The sequence below is a fragment of the Chaetomium globosum genome, genomic scaffold, assembly GCF_000143365.1.
Source record: "Chaetomium globosum CBS 148.51 scaffold_3 genomic scaffold, whole genome shotgun sequence".
Lineage (NCBI taxonomy): Eukaryota > Fungi > Ascomycota > Sordariomycetes > Sordariales > Chaetomiaceae > Chaetomium > Chaetomium globosum.
Window position 1 is genome coordinate 4,634,100 of NT_165978.1, and position 19,732 is coordinate 4,653,831.

Genomic DNA, 19,732 nt, shown 5'->3' on the forward strand with positions numbered 1-19,732 from the left:
CATGATTTGTACCGGTTTATGATTTGCCCCCTGTAACGAAACAGGACTGGAGCCCCCTTAGTTATTAGGTTGGAAGCACGGGCATCATTAACAAAATAGCCCGATGCGCGTGGAGCAAGCACACGAGCATAGAAATCACCCAGGAGCCACGGCGGACGGGCTTCGAACCGTCAATCTCGCCCCAGATCGCTATTACCGCGGCTACGCCACGGCGCGATCTTGGGGGCTTAATTGACTGGTTCTTCGCTCGGTAACTAAGGTCTTTTCGCACCAATGGTGATGGTAACGCTTTCTTGGTGTTTTGAATAGCGATGGCTGGGAGTGGTGGCAATGGCTGAGTTGGGTGGGAGCGATGGCCGAATTCACTGGGAGGTGAGAGGTGGCAGCTGTCGCCAGGTGGCGCGATGCACAATTGCAGTGGGACAAAGAGGCACAGGCAGCTGGCAGTATTTCAGCCGGCGTTTTGCCGTCGGAACTAAGAAATTTAACTCGGGTGATACACCGAATGCCGCCATCTCCCATGAAGCCCGCTGAGCTCAGAAAGCTCAAAACCGACGAGTTTCCGAAAAGTGTTTGCTTTTATGCGGTGAGAGATGGCAGAACACGGAGCAAGTGTTCCGGGCGGTCGCTGGGAGCTGTAGGCGATTGACTGGCAGTACCGGTGCTGTCGCTATGGCGCTGAGACGACGTTGGGGGTGTCAGGTTGAAATATGGCCGCTGGGGCGACCTGTGCAAACACTATTTGATGAGGCTATTTAGAGATGGGTTGGGGGGTGACTCGCACGTCAGGCGGGCAACGGGACTCTCTCCGCATCACGCCGCCGTAGATCCTGCTCCCTTGCTTCAAACGATTCCCGGCTTCTCTGCCTCAAAGCGCTTAAGTCAAAGGGGACGTCAAAGATGACGCCTTGGAGCGTCTTGACCCGCGAAACAGCCACATACGAAAGCCCCGGCTGGAAGTCCCGCTCCGAGATATCCACAACCGCCTTCTCTACGGTCATCCCCTGCGACTTGTGGACGGTGATGGCGTAGGCGATGGTCAAAGGAAACTGCTTGCGGGTGCAGACAATGCGGCCTTTGGGGAATTCGCGTAGTGATTGAAATATGGGGACGACGTTGGCGTAGTTCACCCCCTGAGGCGCCCCCTCAACAGAGAAGCCAGCGGGACACATCGGCGGGCCCTCGTAGCTGTCAAACTCAACGGCGACGATGTTGGGGGCTTCTTGTCTCCAGTCTACGCCTGCTGCCCAGGCAATATCGCGGACGGTCCCCAATGCTCCGTTGACGAGGCCCGCGGGCGTCCAGATATTCTCCGTCAACATCACCCTCGCACCAATGCAAAGGGGAAGCTTGTAGTGGAGATTCCCAGCATCGGAGGCGGGCACTGTCTCGGCTCCCAGCCCTGTGTGCTTGGCGACGACTTGGCGGCAAGGCTGCTGGAGGGCGACCATGTGGTCGAGGTTGTAGTTGGTGACTTGCTGATTCGTAGGGAAGATGCGAATAGCCTCATCGAAAAGCGCGACCTCCTCTGCCGTCAGGTTGGACCGTACACGGGTACAAAGCAACTCCTAGTGCTCTACCGTTGGCTGGTTGTTTCTGAGGCCTTCTAGGGCGGCCCGAAAAGCCTCCTGATCCGCACCTCGCTGACGCTGGGCGACGGTGAGTTCAATGGTCTGATTCAGCGCCTGGTAAGCATTGCGGCCGGTAATCTCTAGCGGCTCAACTAGCTGAGCCGGGGAGTACAGTGGCTTGCCCCTGACGGGGGGGAGCTGATAGAAGTCGCCCATCAGCAGAATACTGACCCCCCCGAATGGCTCATTGCTGCGGGGGAAGATCTGACGCAGGCGGTTATCGATGAAGCCCATCGTCTTCAGCGAGATCATAGATTTCTCGTCAATGACGAGATATTTGAGCGACTGGAGGCGAGCTTGCGCGGCAGCCACGTCTGGAGGGCTCAGTGGCTCGAAGGCGACGATACCGACGGGGAGGCGGAGCAGTGAGTGAAGCGTGGTCCCCTGGATCCCGTTGGCAGCTACGCCCGTTGGTGCTGACCGAATGACGATATTCTCAGCATCAGGGCGCGCTTGCTGCACCGCCCGCTTGTACAGATGAGCGGATATTAGCTTGATAGCGTAAGACTTGCCTGAGCCGCCTCTGCCGTCAATATTGAGCCTGAGCGGTGGAGGGTGCAAACCATCAACAGTCTGCTGGTCGTGGGTCATCACCATGTCGTAGATGAGGCGCTGGTGGGGGCTCAAGGTGTCCTCCGCACCGTCAGGGAAGTCACCGACGTCAAAGCCAAGGGGATGGGCGAGCTTGGTCTCCTTCCAAAGCTGGTTGCTGAGCCAGTATGGGCGGGTGCCAACGTGGCTGCCCCAATCTTTTGTAAGATCCTGCGGACGGTTGCCCAGGAGTTCGATATCCTCCGTCTCCGGACCCCGTCGCGGGAGCTCACGCGCCAACTCGTCCCAGGGGATGGGATTGGCCGCGTCTGGTGGCTCCTCGTCCTCATCTGACGCCTCCTGAAACTCCTCTTCGTGACCGTCAGCCATGACGCCGTAATAGTCGTCTTCGTGGCTGTGGTTCTCCAAGCAGTAGCGGTAGGCGGCAGAGTAGCTAGCAAACGGGACACCATCTACAATCTTGAGCTCGTCGTGGTGACGGTGGGGGTGGTGCAACGTCAGCTTCATACGGCAAAAGTCGTCTCTTTGAGTTTCTTGCTTGTATTTGGGAAAGTACCGCAGCACCCGGTCTTTTGCTGGTGCTTGCCAGTGCCGCCATGGCTTCTTGGAGAAGTTCACCTTCGTCAGGAATTGGAAGTAGCTGATCCCACCCCAATCCTCGGTGTCCTCTCGGCCCAGATATTTAGTGTAAATGGAGAGCGTCTCCTGGACCGTCTCGTCATGGATGATGTACTGACGTTGCGCCTCAGGGCTTCGGCAGTCCACCTTGAGAATCTGACGGCTGCAGTGGACGAGTTGAAGCTCAAGGAGATGGTGAGCGATCTCCTGGGCTGGGTAATCTCGCTCCGCGGCTATCTTATTCATCATCTTGCTGACGAAAGAAAGCATAGGCGTGCGATGAGAGACGTGTGGGAGAATCTTGCTGGCCATCTCTCTGTATGAGACCGTCGCCTCTTCGCCCTTGGCAGCGTATTTGGCGACGTAGTTGACGACAGCAGAGAGAGACGTGCAGGGAGAGAAATCGATGTTTGCCAGCCACGCGATGATGACGGCCGGGTTGAAGCTGTTGAGAATAGCGTCATTGCGGGCACCGTCGTACATCTAGTAGTTTGGGTTGAGCGCTTTCGTGACGATGGCTTCTTGGTGCTCCGGCCGTGGGAAATAGAAGCGGCAGGCGAGCTCACTCTGAGGCGCTGGTGCTGGAGACGCATCCAGGGGTTGCCGGGGAGTCTTCTTCTTCCGTAAGCAGTATGAGGTGTTGCAGTGGTGACGCTGGACGCGGTTGACAACCTTGGACAGCTGAGCGAAGCTTAGCTCACTGTCAACAGTGGGAATGGCGCGTAGCGGGTTGCTTTCGCCCGGCGGCATCTGCCGCCCAGCCTCCGGGTTGACGGCGTGGACGTGAATGCCCCAAAACTCAGCGAACTGCTGGCGGGCTGCCTCTGAAGTCACCTCAGGGAGCGGTGCTTCAAGGAACCAGTATAGGCCATGGCTGTGGGGACTGCCACGGCCCTGCCACTCGTACCGTTGCCATAGTTCAGTGAGATTGAACTTCTGCTTCATGACGAGCGTGGTGAACAGTTGCAGGCGGCGGTGAAAGTGGTAGGCTGCGATATGGGGATTATCGCGCAAATTGGCGACAGAGATGCGCATCCGCTGGAGCTCTTCAGCAGCCAGCCACTCCTCAAAGCGCGGCATGTGTTGATGAAGGCTTTGCCAGTGGTTATCTGCAGCACTGAAAGTAATGAAAGCACTGGGGCATTTGAGCGCGAAGGCCATGGCGAGCAGCTCCTGAAGCTTGACACCCCAGTAAGCTTTGGTGCCGCGGATACTGCCCGTCCATCGCACGATGGAGTCAAGAAGCCGTTTGCCGTCAGGGGTCTCATTGCGGAGCGCCTCCTTCAAAGTGTCGATATTGACTGGCTCGGGGTTGAGCTGCTCATGACGCTTCACGAAAAACGCGCTTCTGGCGCTGATCTGACGCCTCATCCGAGTATTGAAGGCGACGAAGCGAAATCGGGGGTGGCGCGCGAAGCGCCCGTCGCGCCATTTCAGTGCATGCTGTAGATAGTCGCCATATTCGATACTGCGCTGCCGCGGGAGCACAAATTCAGCTTTTCCTTCCGGGTAAAGTGAGGGGAAGGCAAGAGAGAGAAGAGCTTGGGAGCGATTGAATTCGCTGAGGGGAGTGCTGCGAATCTCGGGGACGACGATATGGTCCTGAGCTGGTGGTGCTTCATCTGGAGGTGGAGATTGCCGCCGGGGTTGAAATTCCATGGGATTGTGGACATGAGGCTCACCAGCAAGCTCAGCGCGCAACATATCAAGTTCTCGCTCGCTGACGACCATATTCGGTACAGCAGCCGCCTCCTGGTCATCAAAGTCAACATCTTCAACAGCATCCTCGAGGCTGACAGCAGCATCCTCAACTTCATGGATGGGAAGCTGGTCCATGAGATCGCCGCGCTCCGGGAGGGCTTGCAAGGCAGCTTGGTCCACCTCAATATCTCGATAGCCGGGGTGGTGGGCGCGCAAGAAAAGCAGCCACGCGGTGACGACCTTGCGGCGCACAACAAATTGACGGCGGAACTGGCGCTGGAGATGCGGGTGGTTTGCGGTGTTGGCAGGCCGTAAGATGATAACGTCAAGATCCCGCGCAAGGCATGGTAGCTGGCCATAGACCTTGCCCACGTCCCGCAAGAAATGCACGACGTGACCGCGATACTTGTATTGCGCACCGCGCACCGTCAGGACCTGAATATGGACATGGACGCGCGCGATAAGCATTTCCTCAACCGGGGTGAGCTCACCTAGTCTTGCCAGCTGAGGAGGGACGTCTCCGAAGTCAAGATTGTTGGCGGCTGAGTAGAAATAGGGAAGGGGAGGCTGGTCGGCTTGCTCACGGAGGTAGGGGAAGTCGCGACGCTGGCACGTGTGGCAGACAGCAACACCATTAAAGTCCCGTAGCTTCATGTCAAACCAGCGGTGCTGACACCGGCCGCAAAGCTCCATCTTGTCGTCCGTAAGCTGCTGGTGAAAGGATTTGATAAGCCGGGCATCCTCCGAAGTTACCGCAATTGTATCCAGCGGCGTCACCCCCGGCTCAAATGGAGGATCGGGTGCTGTGAGATCGCGAGCAGGTATAGGCCGCACTGAAAGCGGGCGTCCTCTCGCAGGGCGTGGAGGCAACTGGGAGGCGGGGATGAGGCTGGAGGGAAGCTGGCTTGAGGAGAAGTTGTTGGGGACGTCGTCACCGTCATATTGAGACGAGTGGACCGATGACCGGCCCGACGGCAAGAAGCTCCCACTAGAGTGACCCTGCCGCACCTCCGGTGTGACGAGCGGCGGGCCACCGGCTCCCGGTGTCGTGGGAGCGGGGCGCGATGAATCAAGCTGGGAGAGAGACGGTGACGAAGACGAAGAAGGCTTTGCCCGTAGCTGAGCTAGGGTAGGTGTGAGGCTAGTCTCAGCTCCGCCCCGTCGCTCAGCACGGTGCCGCCGTTGGATATCAGTTTGCTCTTTGCGAGCTTGTGCCGTTGGGGGACTGTCGCCTGAGTGCTGGCCACGGCGAAAGTAAGTTGCTGTAGTTGCTGCGGAGGTAATGCGACTGAAGACTCGATCTCGTCGCCGTAGCGGTGACGGTGACGGTGCCACTACAGGCGTAGGAGAGTGGGGAGACGTCGCTGCTATAGCTGCGGGATGGGCTGTAGCCCTCCTTTCGGACAGCTGCAACGGTAGACTTGCAAGCGGCGTGCCAAGCTCAACGCGAATTTCCTCTAGAGCCAAAGGCGTGACTGGGCGATGAGGAGCTTCTCGTGGCTGGCTGGGCGTAATTGCAGCTACTGCTTGGGACCGCTTGGGTGTCGCGGATGGCTGCTGGGAAAGCGACGAAGATTTGGGAGGGACGACTGCTTGAGAACTTGAGGGATTGGAGGATGGAGCAGCCGCAGCTTCGAGGCTTCGTCGTAGATAGTCCACGCGTGCAAGCTGGGAATAGCCTCATAGTTAGCTCAGTGGCGTGACGAAGTGGGAGTAAGGAACAACTTCTTGACGGCGCGTAGCGGCTTTGTCGTCACGGCAAATAGTACAGCTTCCAACCAACCCGCCCTTCTTACCGTAGAACATGCTAACAGGCCTTCGGGTATTGCATCTAAAGCAAATCATGGTGCTGGGGCCAGCAATGGTGTCGCCAGCCCCGTTGCCGCGGTTGCCACTATCGCCACTTCTACCGGGCGCGTCTGCAGCTCCCACGCCCGCCATCTGCTGGAAATGAGCTGAAAAGTTGCCAGAAGCTGGCGCAATTGACGAGCTATCGTTTCGTTGTGTAGATTTGCCGTATCTTAAGAATTGGGTTCTGCGCGATGATTCTGGGATGGCTGGTGCGATTGCCAATGGTAATGCGAATTGGTTGTTTTGATGGTGGGGAGCTTGTTTGGCGGGGCATGAAGCCGACGTCATTGCAAGCTTTGCGATATCACGTGCGATGTCAAGTGTTGTATCACGTGCCGCCGGACCGGCGCTTTTGCATGCGGTCTGATTCGGGCCGCTCACCAAGTGCCGTCAGCCAATCGCCCCGTCGGGAAAGGTGGGTCTAGAAATTTCAGCCAATCAGAGCACAGGAATTAACTGTCTGAACCTGTATAGAACCCCCATCCGCCAAACCTACGCACAGCCACCTCCGCTCGCTAAGGCTCGCTACGGGGGCTGTTGCTCCGGTGTGGCTCCTGGGTGAATAAAGTAGACTGACATGAAATCTAGCTGTGTTGGAAACTGGAATAATGATATTTGTTACTGCTGTGGACAAAACGACCAGGAGCACAACCATGTAAATCCCACCGGAAACTCTAGAAATGTAGCGTCATACCCGGTTACTCGACGGTGATAGCGTCATGAACCAATATGTTGCTCTTCGTCCCCCAGTCTGTCACTTTCAACATCGTTATCGCTACCCGACCATTCGGCGCTCTCAAGACCCTTGTTACGGATAGCGAATGAACCGAGCCACCCCGCAAGAGTGACCCCGGCAAAGAGGCCCCAAGCAAGCACCTCCCCCTTCGGTTTTACGCCTGTTGATAAAGTGAAGAGGCCGCCAGATAGAAACGGCCCGATACTACGGCCAGCGGCAGAGAGGGTCTGGGCGATCCCGTTGAGGGTGCCCAAGGTTTCGTGTGACGGTGCAGAGTTGGTAATCTGGCCATCGGTTAGCTTGTGCCCTCAGCATGGTAAATTATGAGCCGTGAGAACTTACCAACAACATAACGCTGCTGAGCCCACCAACGGCGCAGATGTTCTTGAGTACCAGAATGACCCCCAACTCGCCATACAACCAGGTCTTGCCAGTCCCTAGTCCAAGTATTGGCTCATCATCAAGATGGTTGACCCAGGGCATGAGCGCCATGCTAATGGCCATGCCAAGCAATGAATAGCGGTAGGTGCCGAGGTTTCCGATCCGTGTCTTGAGTTTTTGAAAAGCAAAGAGTTGGAAAAAAATAGTGGCCAAGCCTGCCAACGAGAGGCTGACTCCGATGATACCGGGTCCAAGTTGGCGGCCTGTGGGCGGTGGGGAGGAAGCGAATATGGGGTACAGGGAATTGAAGGAGATGTTGGCGAGCTGGAAGACAAGATAGGTCCCCAAGACGGCCAGTGTGTTGCGGTTGCGTAGTTCACGGAAGGCCGATTCCTGACCCTCGGCGCCCTTGCTGTCGCCGTCTGCGTGCTGACTGCCTTGGGGCGAGAGTAGCTCTTGCTGTTCGTCTTCGGAGCCAAAAACTTCGTCCTCACAATCCGGGTGCGTGTCCAGGCCGCCCAGCGCGGTGCGCATAGGGCCTGACAACTGTCTGCCTTCGCCTCTAAAATTGCTTGGCGCCGTGCCCCAGCGCGCTGAGCACCACTCTCGTACCCTTTTGAACCAGCCTAAGCCCGGGCCAGCCGCGGCGCGGTCAGCGGAACCGAGAGTCTCATCGAACCAAATAGCTAACACCACCACGCTGGAAAGTAGAAGGGCGGCATCCACAATGTTGGGCGCCAGAAATGGGTATTTGTCCTTCCTGGAAAGCCCAACCAATAAACCACCCAGGGCGGGGCCCGTGATGCTCCCAAGACTGTAAATGACCGGGAGCCAAGTGAATGCGCTGCTTTGGTTTGTGCGATCCCGTATATTTCGCCCAAGCAAGTCGGCACGATGGCTGCATTGCCATTGAGCAACCCCATCGCAATTATGGGACCATGATTAGTTGGGCATATGTGATACAAAAGCCGAAGCAAACGAAGCAACCCATCAACAAGAAGGTACCTAGCAGCATGGTCGGCTTGCGTTCCACGGCGGTCCGACAGATAGCCCCAGAGCAATTGGTGGCCAGCCTGTTGCCAGGGCAAAGGCCGATGCGAGGAGGCCGACGTATAAACCCTCATGACCCGTCCGGGGATCTCGTCGAAAGAGGCCACCATGGTTGGCAGGTATGGGCCAATCGAGTTCAGCGCGGTTTGTTCCGCGAGCGAGAGAAGCGCAAGAAGGCCCAATTGTTCCCAGGGCAATGGAGTGATATCTTCGTCGGCAGAATAAGTGTCCGAATCCGCTAATTGCCTCCTCCGATCTCGGTGACCGTCCTCGTCGGCGCCCGGCGCGTTGCGTGGTAAGCCATCGGCCGAGTCTTGCTCGGGGTTGGATGCGTGATTAAAGGGCCGGAAAAGACGTTTGTACCAGGCCTTGGGTTCTTGGGGTGACCGCTGGTCGTCCGAAGGGGCGTCTGGTGGTGGGGTGGGGAAAGTGTGGTATTTGGCCGTCGACTGGCGACGGAGCAATTGGCGAACAGCGGAACGTCTTCGCGTCCGATTACTGGCAGGGACGGGTTCATCGTACGGGGACGGTATCGGGAACGGCGCTCCGGCGTGGAAGGATCCTGATGCGCGGGAACGGCGTGTTCGAGAGAAATTTGGTCGCGACGTGTTTGTTGGTGCAGCAGCCCTCGCTGCGGCGTGGGTTGCCTGAGTTCCATGCACCATTGGAAAGGAAAACTACGCGCCCGGGGGCGGCGAGCTTGGTAATTGGGTCTTGACGGCGCGTACAATTGATGGTCGAGGATACTGTGAGACTTCGTCTATCTAGGACGAACTCCTTTTTCGGACTGCGGGCGGTGTTTGGTGTAGGTCGGTCTTGAAGCAGTGATGGGTGATGGATGGAGGGGTTTCTCGAATGGCATGGACGATTCGTCCTCTTTCTCACATTCCAGGCTCGCTGCACAGCTGCACAGCGTCTTCCATGCATGGCGCTTTCCCAATTAGGGTTAGGGGTTATGGCGAGCACAACGGTGATGTCATCAACCCTTGTCCCTTCAGAGTCTTGGCAGTCGTGCCTCCGATCGGCGCTTGGCGTCCAGCAAGCCGGAGCATCGTGTCCGGAAATCTGGTGTGCGAAGTGGTTTGGGTTGGCGATATCAACATGGAAGTACAGCAATTTGACCTGACGATGAAGTCCCGAAGCAGGCAGCCACTCACGTGTCACCTTTATATCGATATAAGCCAAGGACATTATTCTTGCCCATGCCCCCGAAACGCGTGCAGTTGCCGTTTCCTTTTCCAAGCAGACGTCTGAGGCCGTCAAATATGGATGTGGCTTGATTCGTGGCTACCGTCACGGGTCGATATGATGATTTATTCATTTTTACCGCCCCTACGCCTTTCTATGACCAGGCCTCCATCCTCACACTCATTCCAGCCTCCTTCTACTCTTAAAAGACAACCGTCTTGGTGCCATTCAGGAAAACGCGGCCTTCCGCATACCATTTGACCGCAGCAGCGAGAACTTGGCTCTCGATGTTGGAGCCTTCATCGACCAACCCGTTGGGGTTAATGCTGTGGTCAACGCGCGCTACCCGCTGCTCAATGATGGGGCCTTCGTCCAGGTCGGCTGTGACAAAGTGCGCCGTGGCGCCAATGATCTTGACGCCCCGGTCGTAGGCTTGATGGTACGGCTTGGCACCCTTGAAAGACGGCAGGAAGCTGTGGTGAATGTTGATGATGCGGCCGGACATGGCTTCGCAAAGGGTCGGACTGAGGACCTGCATGTATCGTGCTAGGACGACAAGTTCGATGCTGTGCTTCTTGATGAGGTCGAGAATCTGCCCTTCCTGGACCGCCTTGGTCTCCTTCGTGACGGGGAGATGGTGAAACTCAATCCCATAACTTGCGGCGAGTGCGGCGAACTCCGGGTGGTTGGACACGATCAGAGGAATTTCAATGGGGAGTTGGCCGGCCTTGGCGCGGAAGAGGAGGTCATTGAGGCAGTGCCCAATCTTGGACACCATGATAAGCACCCGAGGTTTCTGGGAAACAGGTCTGATCTTATACGTCATCTTGTAGTCCTCGGCCAGCGAGTCAAAGATAGGACGCAAATGCTCGGTCGATTCTGCCGCCCTTGGGCTGGGGCCGAAGTGCACCCTCATGAAGAATTTTTCGCTCACGGGGTCGGAGAACTGCTGCAAATCCAGGATATTGTGCTCCTCGCGGGCGAAGATGCCCGTCACAGCGTGCACAATACCCGGCTTGTCCGGGCAGGATAGCGTGAGAATTTGATCGGTTGCCATTGTTGAAATGCTAGTGTTGATGCCGGCCGTTTGCTGTTGAGATATTTCTCTTGAAGGATGGATGCGTCACAAACAACGATTTGTGATCCGAGTCTAACTAAAATCTGGCCTGCTCCAACATGTGTCCACTTGGTTGAGCCTGAAAATTCAGGGTTAGGGTAAACATCCCCCTTGCAATCCGAGTTGACAGTCCAACCTGAATTAGATGATAAAGTCAATTTCTAATATGTTTACCGTCTGTTTATAGGAATCTAAAGAGCCAAAATTCCATGTTTTAAGTTGTCCGATAACGAACTAGTCAGCATCATTCAGATTTCGTGGTCATTATACACGACCCGCCCCCTTATGTAGCTCGTACAAATTTCGGGATTTCGGTAGCTCGTGTGGGGTGGAAATTCTAACCCTAAGTGTGTTGGTGTTCGTCTCGTTTATACAGATTCCTACATTAAAAGAAGGAGAAAGAGTAAACCAGTGCTATTGAACCCGTTGACGCAGCCAAATCCCCTTCGCAGCCAAAGCGAGAGGACGAGTCTTCGATCTCCGTCGATTTGACACCGCCATCACCAAATTCTGTCATTTTCTTTTACACATAAGAAGTACTTGCACATATCCCTATCGCACCTAGTCAAGGAGAAGGAGATCATGGTACCAAATGATCTTAACCCCAACCATCCTTTATCCTTACTTCCAGTTCAGTTATACTAGTAGAGTGGATGCTATATCAATATCGCCACCGCGGCTGTAGCGACCCACCAAACACCATTATAATTATTATTCATACTCCGCTATGCCCTAGGGCGTGTGGGCCGCGAGAACTGACCCCCCGCGGAAATGGTAGAGTGGAAGATCCTCTACTGGAACGTTGCGAAGGCGTACGAGAGGGTGAGGAGGGATGCGGTGGAGCAGAGAGATCGCTACGACATAATAGCAATCCAGGAACCTAGAGTAAGAAGCGAACGAGTAGCCCATACTGCCCGGCAGGCTGCCGATACTGGGTAGTAACGAGTACAGGCAGGGGGAGGGCGCTAATATACGTGAGTAAGGAGCACGAGGAGGGTAGCTGGGAGTTCGAGAGGGGGGATGACTGGGTTGCAGTAACCTTCCACAGCGGCGCCGAAGAGGCACTGACAGTCTGGTCGGTATACTCCCCAGGCCAGGGGCCAGGGGAACCATACGAACAATGGAAGACACCACTCAAAGAGCTTGCAGAGAGACAGCCGCGGGGCCGTAATGTGGTTGTAGGGGATATGAATCTCCACCACCCGATGTGGGATGCAGAAGGCAGAACAAGCCGGGGCGTGGGCCTGCTCCACGGCCTCGCAGAGGTCTGGGGGCTCGACCTTATAACACCATGGGGCGAGGTTACCCGCTACGGGAACGCAACAAGGGGGGAGCGAGACAGCACCATCGACCACGCATGGGTCACAAAAACCTCTACAGCGGTGTACCACGGACCGGGGGACCCGTGCTTAGGGGGGTCAGACCATGTCCCACAACGAATCTCGGTCTACGACGAGAGGCAGAAAAGAGAGCGTAGCGAAGTCCTAGAGGGCTGGAGCTGGGGCTTAATGAACGAGGAGCAAGTCGAAGAGCTAGCGAAAGCTAGGATCACTGTCCCCGAACGAATCGAACACCCGGAGCAAGTGGAACCCTCCTTCAACAAACTACTAGAGGAGCTAATTGGAATCGCCAACGAGGCGGTCCCACGGAGAAAGCGTAGTAGCGGAAGGCAGGCCATCTGGTGGAACATTAAAATCAAGAACGCGACGAGGAGAACGCGAAAAGCCTTCCGAGACTGGAGAGCTGTGAGGACGCCGTGGCGCCGCGAAGAACTCGAAGAGGCGAGGAGAGCACAGAGAGCTATCATCAGAAGGTCGCAGACGAAGTGCTGGAGGCAGGGTATCCACGAAGCATCGGCCGACCCCCAGAAGCTGTGGGCTATAGAGAGGTGGGCGAGGCTCCGAAGCCATATCGCGGCGGCACCACCAAAGATCCCCTCCCTGACCAAGGAGGACGGAGGCACAGCAGAGACGCATGGGGAGAAGTCTAGTATCCTCGCAGACCGGTTCTTCCCTACCGTTATACCAGGAGTCGACCCGGGGCCGCGGGGATATAGCCACGGGCCCGATAAGGAGTACGAGTTCCTCCACCAGGAAGTGACCAACGAGGATATTAGAAAGACCCTGGCAAGAACAGCAAACAACAAGGCACCTGGGGAGGATGGACTTTCCAACGGGTTCTTAAAGGCCTGCGGCGAACCCCTCTACAACGCAATGGCGGTCCTTACAAGAGGGAGCCTCGCGCACGGAGTGTTCCCGCGGCGATTTCGCAGCGGAAGAGTAGTGGTACTTAGGAAGCCCGGTAAGTCAGAGGAGCAACAAAAAACAGCGGGCGCCTGGAGGCCGATCACCCTCCTCAGCAGCGTTGGGAAAGTCGTCGAAATGGTAATCGCAGAACGCCTCTCCCGGGAAGCGGAGAAGCAGGGATGGCTCCCCGAGGGGCAGATGGGGAACCGCAGCGGCCGCTCCACGGAATTCGCGATCAGGGTGGTCACGGATGCCGTACACGAGACCTGGCGGCATAAGGCGAACGCATCTCTCCTTCAACTAGACCTCAAAGGGGCCTTCGATAGGGTACACCACGGATGGCTCACAAGGACCCTTAGAGAACTGGGGGTCCCGCTGTGGACCCTTAGATGGGTCGATTCGTTCACCGCTGGGAGGTCGGCAAAACTCTGGTTCGATGGGACGATGTCCGAAAGGTACGAGGTGGCCGCAGGGGTCCCGCAGGGGTCCCCCCTCTCCCCAATCCTCTTCCTTCTGTTTATCTCAACACTCTACAAGAGGCTCGAGGTAGTAAGGGGGGCAATCGTGGTAGGGTTCGCAGACGACACAAATATCCTGGCCGTAGCGGAGACGACGGAGGGTACCTGCGGCATCCTAGCGGAGGCCTGGGGACACTGTGCAGGTTGGGCAGCAGAGAGGGGTATGGAATTCGAGCCAGCGAAGAGCGAACTAATCCACTTTTCGAGAGCAAGGGCCCCGATCGAGAAGACCCTAACGATCGGGGGGGTAGAGCTGAAACCAGTTGAGGATGCTAGATTCCTTGGGGTTTGGCTCGATAGGAAGCTGAGGTACCGCGCACACCTCGCGGCGGTGAGGAAGAAGATGAAGACCCAGACCTGTGCCCTAACAAGGCTCGCGGCAAAGACGTGGGGGTGTACCTTCGCGAGGGCGAGGGAGATCTACTCGAAAGTGATCCGCAGTGCGATCGCGTATGGAGCCTCAGCCTTCCACACCCCTACAGAGGTAGGGGGCCCCCCCCGCGGGGCCGCAAAGGAACTCGCAAAGATCCAATCGGAGTGCCTCAGGGTGGTCGCTGGGGCCTACAAGGCTACCCCAATACGGAGCTTGGAGACAGAAACCTATTGCCCACCCATCGACCTGTACCTCAACAGGAGGCTCCTTGCCTTCGAGGATCGGGTTAGGATATCAGAGGAGGCGAGGCTAATCCGCCAGACCCCTGCCACAATCGCTGCGATCCTGCGGCGGAGGCGCAGAAGGGGGAGGGGAAGACCTCGGCGGGAGATAGACGATATAGCAACGGCACCAGCGGAAAAAGGCTCGGGAGAATGGAAGAAGAGGTGGGCACAGGAGTGGGCCCCCCTCGAGTCGAGGCCGGAAAAGGAGGAGCTAGAGCCAGGGTCAACCGGCCCAGTACCAAACCACAAGAAACAGCTCGAGAGGTGGATGGAGGAGGCAATGAGAAGGGATTGGATTGGAAGATGGGAGAGTGAGGTAGCTAGGGTGGTCGCTAGGAACCCGGGGCGGGCCCTCGAACCGGCCGATGCGACCGCGCGGTTCGACGCCTCTATCATGAACCGACACCGGTCGAGGGACCCAGCCTGGGAGCTATCGAAGGCGAAGAGTACTCTCCTAGTGCAAGCGAGGACCGGGAAGATTGGGCTTCGAGGGTTCCTCTTTACTAGGAGGGTCCCCGAGGTAGTAACGCCGGTATGCCGCTGCGGTATGGCGCGCGAGACATTCGAACACCTCGTACTCGAATGCAACGGAGCCGCAGATAAACCTCATCCCTGGCCAGACGACGGCGCAGAGCTACTGGAGTGGCTAGATGACGTGGAGAAGGCTGCCATAGTGGTGGGGTGGGTGCTTGGGCTGGGGAGGCTGAACGAGTTCCGGCTGGCGGTAGAGCTGGAAAATGAGAACAACGAAGAGGCCCGCGGCGGGGCCGAAGCGGAGTAGCAGAAGGGCATCGATGGAACAGAGGTTACGACTCATTTTATCTATTTCGTTACTTTGACCTCGGAAGGTGGGTGAGCCCTTTCGAGGAGATGGATCCACGGGGTAGCGGCAAGGCCGCAGCGGAGGTGCGGAGGTTTTCATCCAGCTTAGGCATGGTTTTTCCTACCGAGTTAATCGCTGAGGGACCGCATGTACTTAGTACCTAGCGTGATAAGAGAAATAATAATATGCCCTAGGGCGTGCCGGACCCTCTGCTATTTAGTGTACAGGAAAACCGTGCCCTCCCGGGCCGGGTGAAAACCTCATACCAACAATCAAGGAACGATGCGTTCTGGTGAGTCTGCGTATACAAAGAGAGGAGGCCTCCTGGCCTCCGGACGGGGGCGCTTCAGGCCGCCGCTTCCAGCTCGAGCCTCCTGGCTAAGCTGTACATCGGCAGCTTCCCCGAGTCCATCAGCCAGTCGAGGACTCTCCTCGCGAGTCGTGCAGTCGTGGGATTGATGCCGTGTAGAACAGAGTAAAAGTCCCGTCGTGTCCGAATTCCAGTTCTTTCCCATCTTCGAGTCAACGGTGGGGCCAAACACCACACTACCAGGTGTTCGGCAGTCTCTCGTCCCTCGCCACACTCGCAGACAGGTGTCAGAACCTCCGGGACTCCCCGTGTAAACAAGAAGTCCCGTAAGCCTATTTCTCCTGTCCGGATTTGAATCAGCAGTGAGCTCTTCGCCCTGCTGAGACCGTCGTGCCGTCTTAGGGTTTCGTTCCGGAATATCGTCTCCCGCTGATGGTCAAAGTCGTCCGCCGGTCTATTGATTGCCCTGCCGTCCCGTTCCTTCAGCCACCTCGCTTTCCAGGCGTCTTCTACTACCCTGTCCGTGGAGTAAAACAAATAGAAAAGAAAAAACCGACTTAAAGAAACAGCAGGTGGCCTTCGAGCTTCCGAATGGCTTTCTTTTCATCCCTCTAGCCGAAAGTTGGTACCGGAGAAGTCGCGATGCCTATTGGTAGAGGAAGACGAAAAGAACTATAGTAGGTGCGCTTGGTGTGGCCAATAACTCAAAGGTCGGGGCTTAGAACGACGATGCCTTGATTGTTTGCCCCCACTATCGATTTCTAATATTGAACGAAACCCCGAGGATTAGCATGAGTCAGGTTGAGCCGAGTCTTTCTTCGCCATCTGAGACCACTTGGGGCATCAGCGGGGAGATGGCTCAAAGGAAGCCGTAATACACATGTAGCCCGGGAACAGGTGAGAACATAAAGGACCGTCCAAATAAGGTTGAGGCAGTCATGACACAACACGGGATGGCCACTGGCGGCTGAGACCAGGGTGCGCCTCTCACAGCCCAAAGCGGGACCATCACCAATGCTGTGCCGCAGGGACAAGCGTTGCAGGATCCTTCCCGTGGCACCAGCAATGCCCCAATCCGGGCATATTCGACAACATATTCCAACGGGTCCTCCAGTGGCCCAGTCGGCTACTTTACCCCCGGCTTCCAAACAAATTGCCATTTATCATCGGTCGGCGACCTCCGCCCGTTAGTGTGAGAGAAATAGGCGGAAACTCATGCCACCTTCTGAACCCGCCGTTCGGGGACATGAAATCGAGTTCACACCAAGAGTCAGCTGCTCCCTTTATGAGCTTGGCAGCTCGTCCCAACACGTGGCCCTGGGTGGTGAAGTAACTAAGGTAACCGTCTCAGCTCAAGCTTATGTTGCTGCCTCGGTATCTCATGGGGCTCTAATTTCCCGACGGCATCAAATTTCTTAATCCACATTGAGAATTCTGCTGTCCACCTTGACGGCACTGGGAATCATGTATAATGATGGGAACTGGGGAATGGGCAGCGCTTTCAGGCTTTCAGCTCTGGCCACAGTCCCGTCCGATGTTAGTGGCGGCGCGATGATGACCAAGGAATCCTCCAAGTCCAGAGCTGGAAATTCCTTTTGCGGCAAAGATGACAGACGAGAGACCCATTTACGGCTTACTATACAAGCCCCTACTCTCGCCCCCACATAATCTCACCTGAGTTCTCGAACTGATACCACAAGTTCGGTGGTGACATCACAGATATGTATGACGCCGCGGAGACGCCACCCCCTGGATCGAGACTTCACGATGGATTCAGACGATAGATTCTGGATGTCAGTATATATAAGGGTGATCGTCATGTCAGGTGTTCAACTTGAGCCTCGCCCTTCGTATTTGAGCGGACCAGATTCTCAGGACACACAGCCGCCGTTATCTCGACTCTCGTGGTTTTCCAAGTTTACCTCCGCAGCACAACCCTTCTCACCCCTTTACCCGAACGCCTTGATCGTGGCCGGTACAATGGCAGTAAATTCAATCCCAACGACTAAATGGGGGACTGCCTGCGCTCAGTGCGCGATAGCCAAAGCAAAGTGTTCCGGTCGATCAGCGAAGCTGGGCCACAAGTGTGACAGGTAGGTGCACCTGGGGCGTGCAATGCAAACGACCAACCCACCCCGTTCGTAGCTATTTTATATAACTGACATATCTCCAAACAGATGTGAACGTTTATCAAAGCCATGTACCGATCAGGTTCACAAACCGAGGAAAACTCGACATCCCAGGCCGCCACAGTAAGCCCTGACTGTTTAGTCAACTGATGCAGTGTTGATACATAACTAATGTGAACGTAAGAGGGATGGATACCGGGAGACCTTCTTTCAACCCTTTCTCAGTGGATTCGACTCCAGAATACGTATCTTCCCCGATGGTTGATGATGCGGCGGGGGAATCGCCATCCGTTGGTTGCCAATTCCCTGTCTTCCCGAGCTGTGCGGCGTCGCCACACAGCCAGCAACCGCTCGACTATTTCGATGTTACTCCGGAAGGCATCGACGATATTCTTTTATTCAAGTACCGCACCCAGCTGATGCCGCAACATCCGTTCGTCGTCATTCCTAAGCATATTTCAGCTCCGGCGCTGAAAAGCCATCGCCCAGTTCTCATGATGTCCATCCGGGCCATTGCAAGTTTCGAAGGGCTGCAGACCATGTGTTTCCGGATGGACGCAGTTATGAGACACATAACCGACAAGCTGTTTTTTCAGGCCGAGCGCTCTGTGGACTTGCTCATGAGCATTGTGGTGATTCTTGGTTGGCACCACTACCACGGCGCAATACACAGTAACCTTAACAACTTGCTATGTCTGGCGGAGTCGCTGGTTTCCGACTTGGGTCTGAACAAGAAGCTTACTGATGACGATGGACGGGGGGATGAGACGGTGACTGAAGGCCAAAGGTTGTTGCTCGGTGTATGGTACTTACGGTCATTGTACGTTCCAGTCATGTTCATGGCTTTCAAATCATTACTGACGGCAAAATAGAGCGAGCATATATCTGCATCAACTTACACCGATGCCTTTCACCTCATACCTCCAACAGTGCCTTGCTAACATTCAAAACGCCAAAACACACGAGTTGGATGAGGCTCTTGTTTGTCACGTCAAGATCCAACGCTTAGCTGAACGGGTGGCTGTTCTCAAGGGCCCGCAGCCAGGGAGGGCCTATGGTGGGAATGACGGAGCGGCTCTAGAGGGGTTCGGGCAAAGTGAAAAAATCAAGGACCGAGAGGCGGCGATGGCTGCGTGCCAGACATACCTGGCGAAACTAAGAACAGAACTTCCCATTGTCGTGAAGGATGACGGTAAGCCATTTTGAAAAACCAGCCGACAAGTGGCATGACGGGCAGAACTAATAGCAACAGATATGGTTGCTATACAACTCAACACACTTGATGTGCGTATATCTGCATCTCGCGAGAGCAACGCGTTGCAATGCTGCGCCGCCGCGTCCAAGCCTCTCTCCTCACTTCCCTCGGGCTCTCCGATTGTCGATTCTCTCTTACAAACCGCCCCCACCGCACTCAAAAACTGGTTTCGAGCGTGGATTTCGGCAATACCGGTGGCGAGATACCGCACGTTACCATCACAGGCCGTTTTCCAATTAACATATGCCGTACAAACTCTGGTTCGGAGCCAAAAAGAAGCGCAGAGGCATGCCGCCGGTTGTCCTATGCACCGGGAACCCCTAACATTGGCATCGCGGTCGCCCCCGCCGTGTCCGGGTACATTATCGGACACTCAGCACGGCGGATCAAGACCGTTGGGAGACGAAATGATAGTGGTAAATCGACTGATTGCCACGGGTGCCAACCCTTCAGACCTCGGCAAATTCTGGGGGGCTTTAGGAGAGATGAGCGAAGCCTGGTCCACTCCAAGATACCAAGTTCCGCAACCCTCTCTATTGTCTGATGGACCTTGGGACCTTCGTGTGGCTAGCTTTGACGGGGTCGCGGTTGAAAGAAGCCGAGCAAGGCAGCCCATTGTCGTGAACACGTTCGATACGCGACCAGATCAGGGGTTTCAGGACATGTATGCTTCGGACATGTCCATTTCGCCGTCAAATGGTTACCCGGCTCCTCTAGAGCAGCCAGGGCATAGCAGCGGTGCACCGCATCTCCCCATGACCACCGTCCCCACAACATCGCACATTGCGCTAGAAAATCCGGCATCATGGACAGGAGCGGAAACATGGAACCTCCACGCCGAGTTCTTGGGGACGTTTAGCGCTGGTGCGAGTATCGGAGACCTGGAACATCAAAACATTGTTCAACAGCGGTGGGATGAAACCCACGGGGACCCGAGCTATGGCTGGAGAGGAGTTGTATAAAGCTAGC

The 19,732-nt window shown here is 56.0% G+C and overlaps 4 protein-coding genes across 4 annotated transcripts; 2 read left to right on the top strand and 2 right to left on the bottom strand.

Annotated features, from left to right (window-relative positions):
- Positions 1-579: 579 nt before the first annotated feature.
- On the bottom strand, positions 580-9,185 carry CHGG_06801 (uncharacterized protein; the record flags this gene model as incomplete). Its single annotated transcript, XM_001222895.1, has 8 exons — positions 580-727; positions 943-1,478; positions 1,581-3,050; positions 3,315-5,626; positions 6,299-6,492; positions 6,686-6,774; positions 7,432-8,284; positions 8,476-9,185. The coding sequence occupies 8 exons, from the start codon at positions 9,183-9,185 to the stop codon at positions 580-582; spliced, it is 6,312 nt and encodes a 2,103-aa protein (XP_001222896.1).
- A 725-nt stretch (positions 9,186-9,910) lies between these two features.
- On the bottom strand, positions 9,911-10,765 carry CHGG_06802 (uncharacterized protein; the record flags this gene model as incomplete). The annotated part of the gene is made up of 1 exon (XM_001222896.1): positions 9,911-10,765. The coding sequence occupies one exon, from the start codon at positions 10,763-10,765 to the stop codon at positions 9,911-9,913; it is 855 nt and encodes a 284-aa protein (XP_001222897.1).
- Positions 10,766-11,596: 831 nt separating this feature from the next.
- On the top strand, positions 11,597-15,027 carry CHGG_06803 (uncharacterized protein; the record flags this gene model as incomplete). Its single annotated transcript, XM_001222897.1, has 2 exons — positions 11,597-11,763; positions 11,874-15,027. 2 exons carry the CDS (start codon positions 11,597-11,599, stop codon positions 15,025-15,027), a joined length of 3,321 nt encoding a protein of 1,106 aa, XP_001222898.1.
- Positions 15,028-17,765: 2,738 nt separating this feature from the next.
- CHGG_06804 (uncharacterized protein) lies at positions 17,766-19,725 on the top strand (the record flags this gene model as incomplete). The annotated part of the gene is made up of 3 exons (XM_001222898.1): positions 17,766-18,328; positions 18,381-18,700; positions 18,761-19,725. 3 exons carry the CDS (start codon positions 17,766-17,768, stop codon positions 19,723-19,725), a joined length of 1,848 nt encoding a protein of 615 aa, XP_001222899.1.
- Between the last annotated feature and the right edge of the window lie 7 nt (positions 19,726-19,732).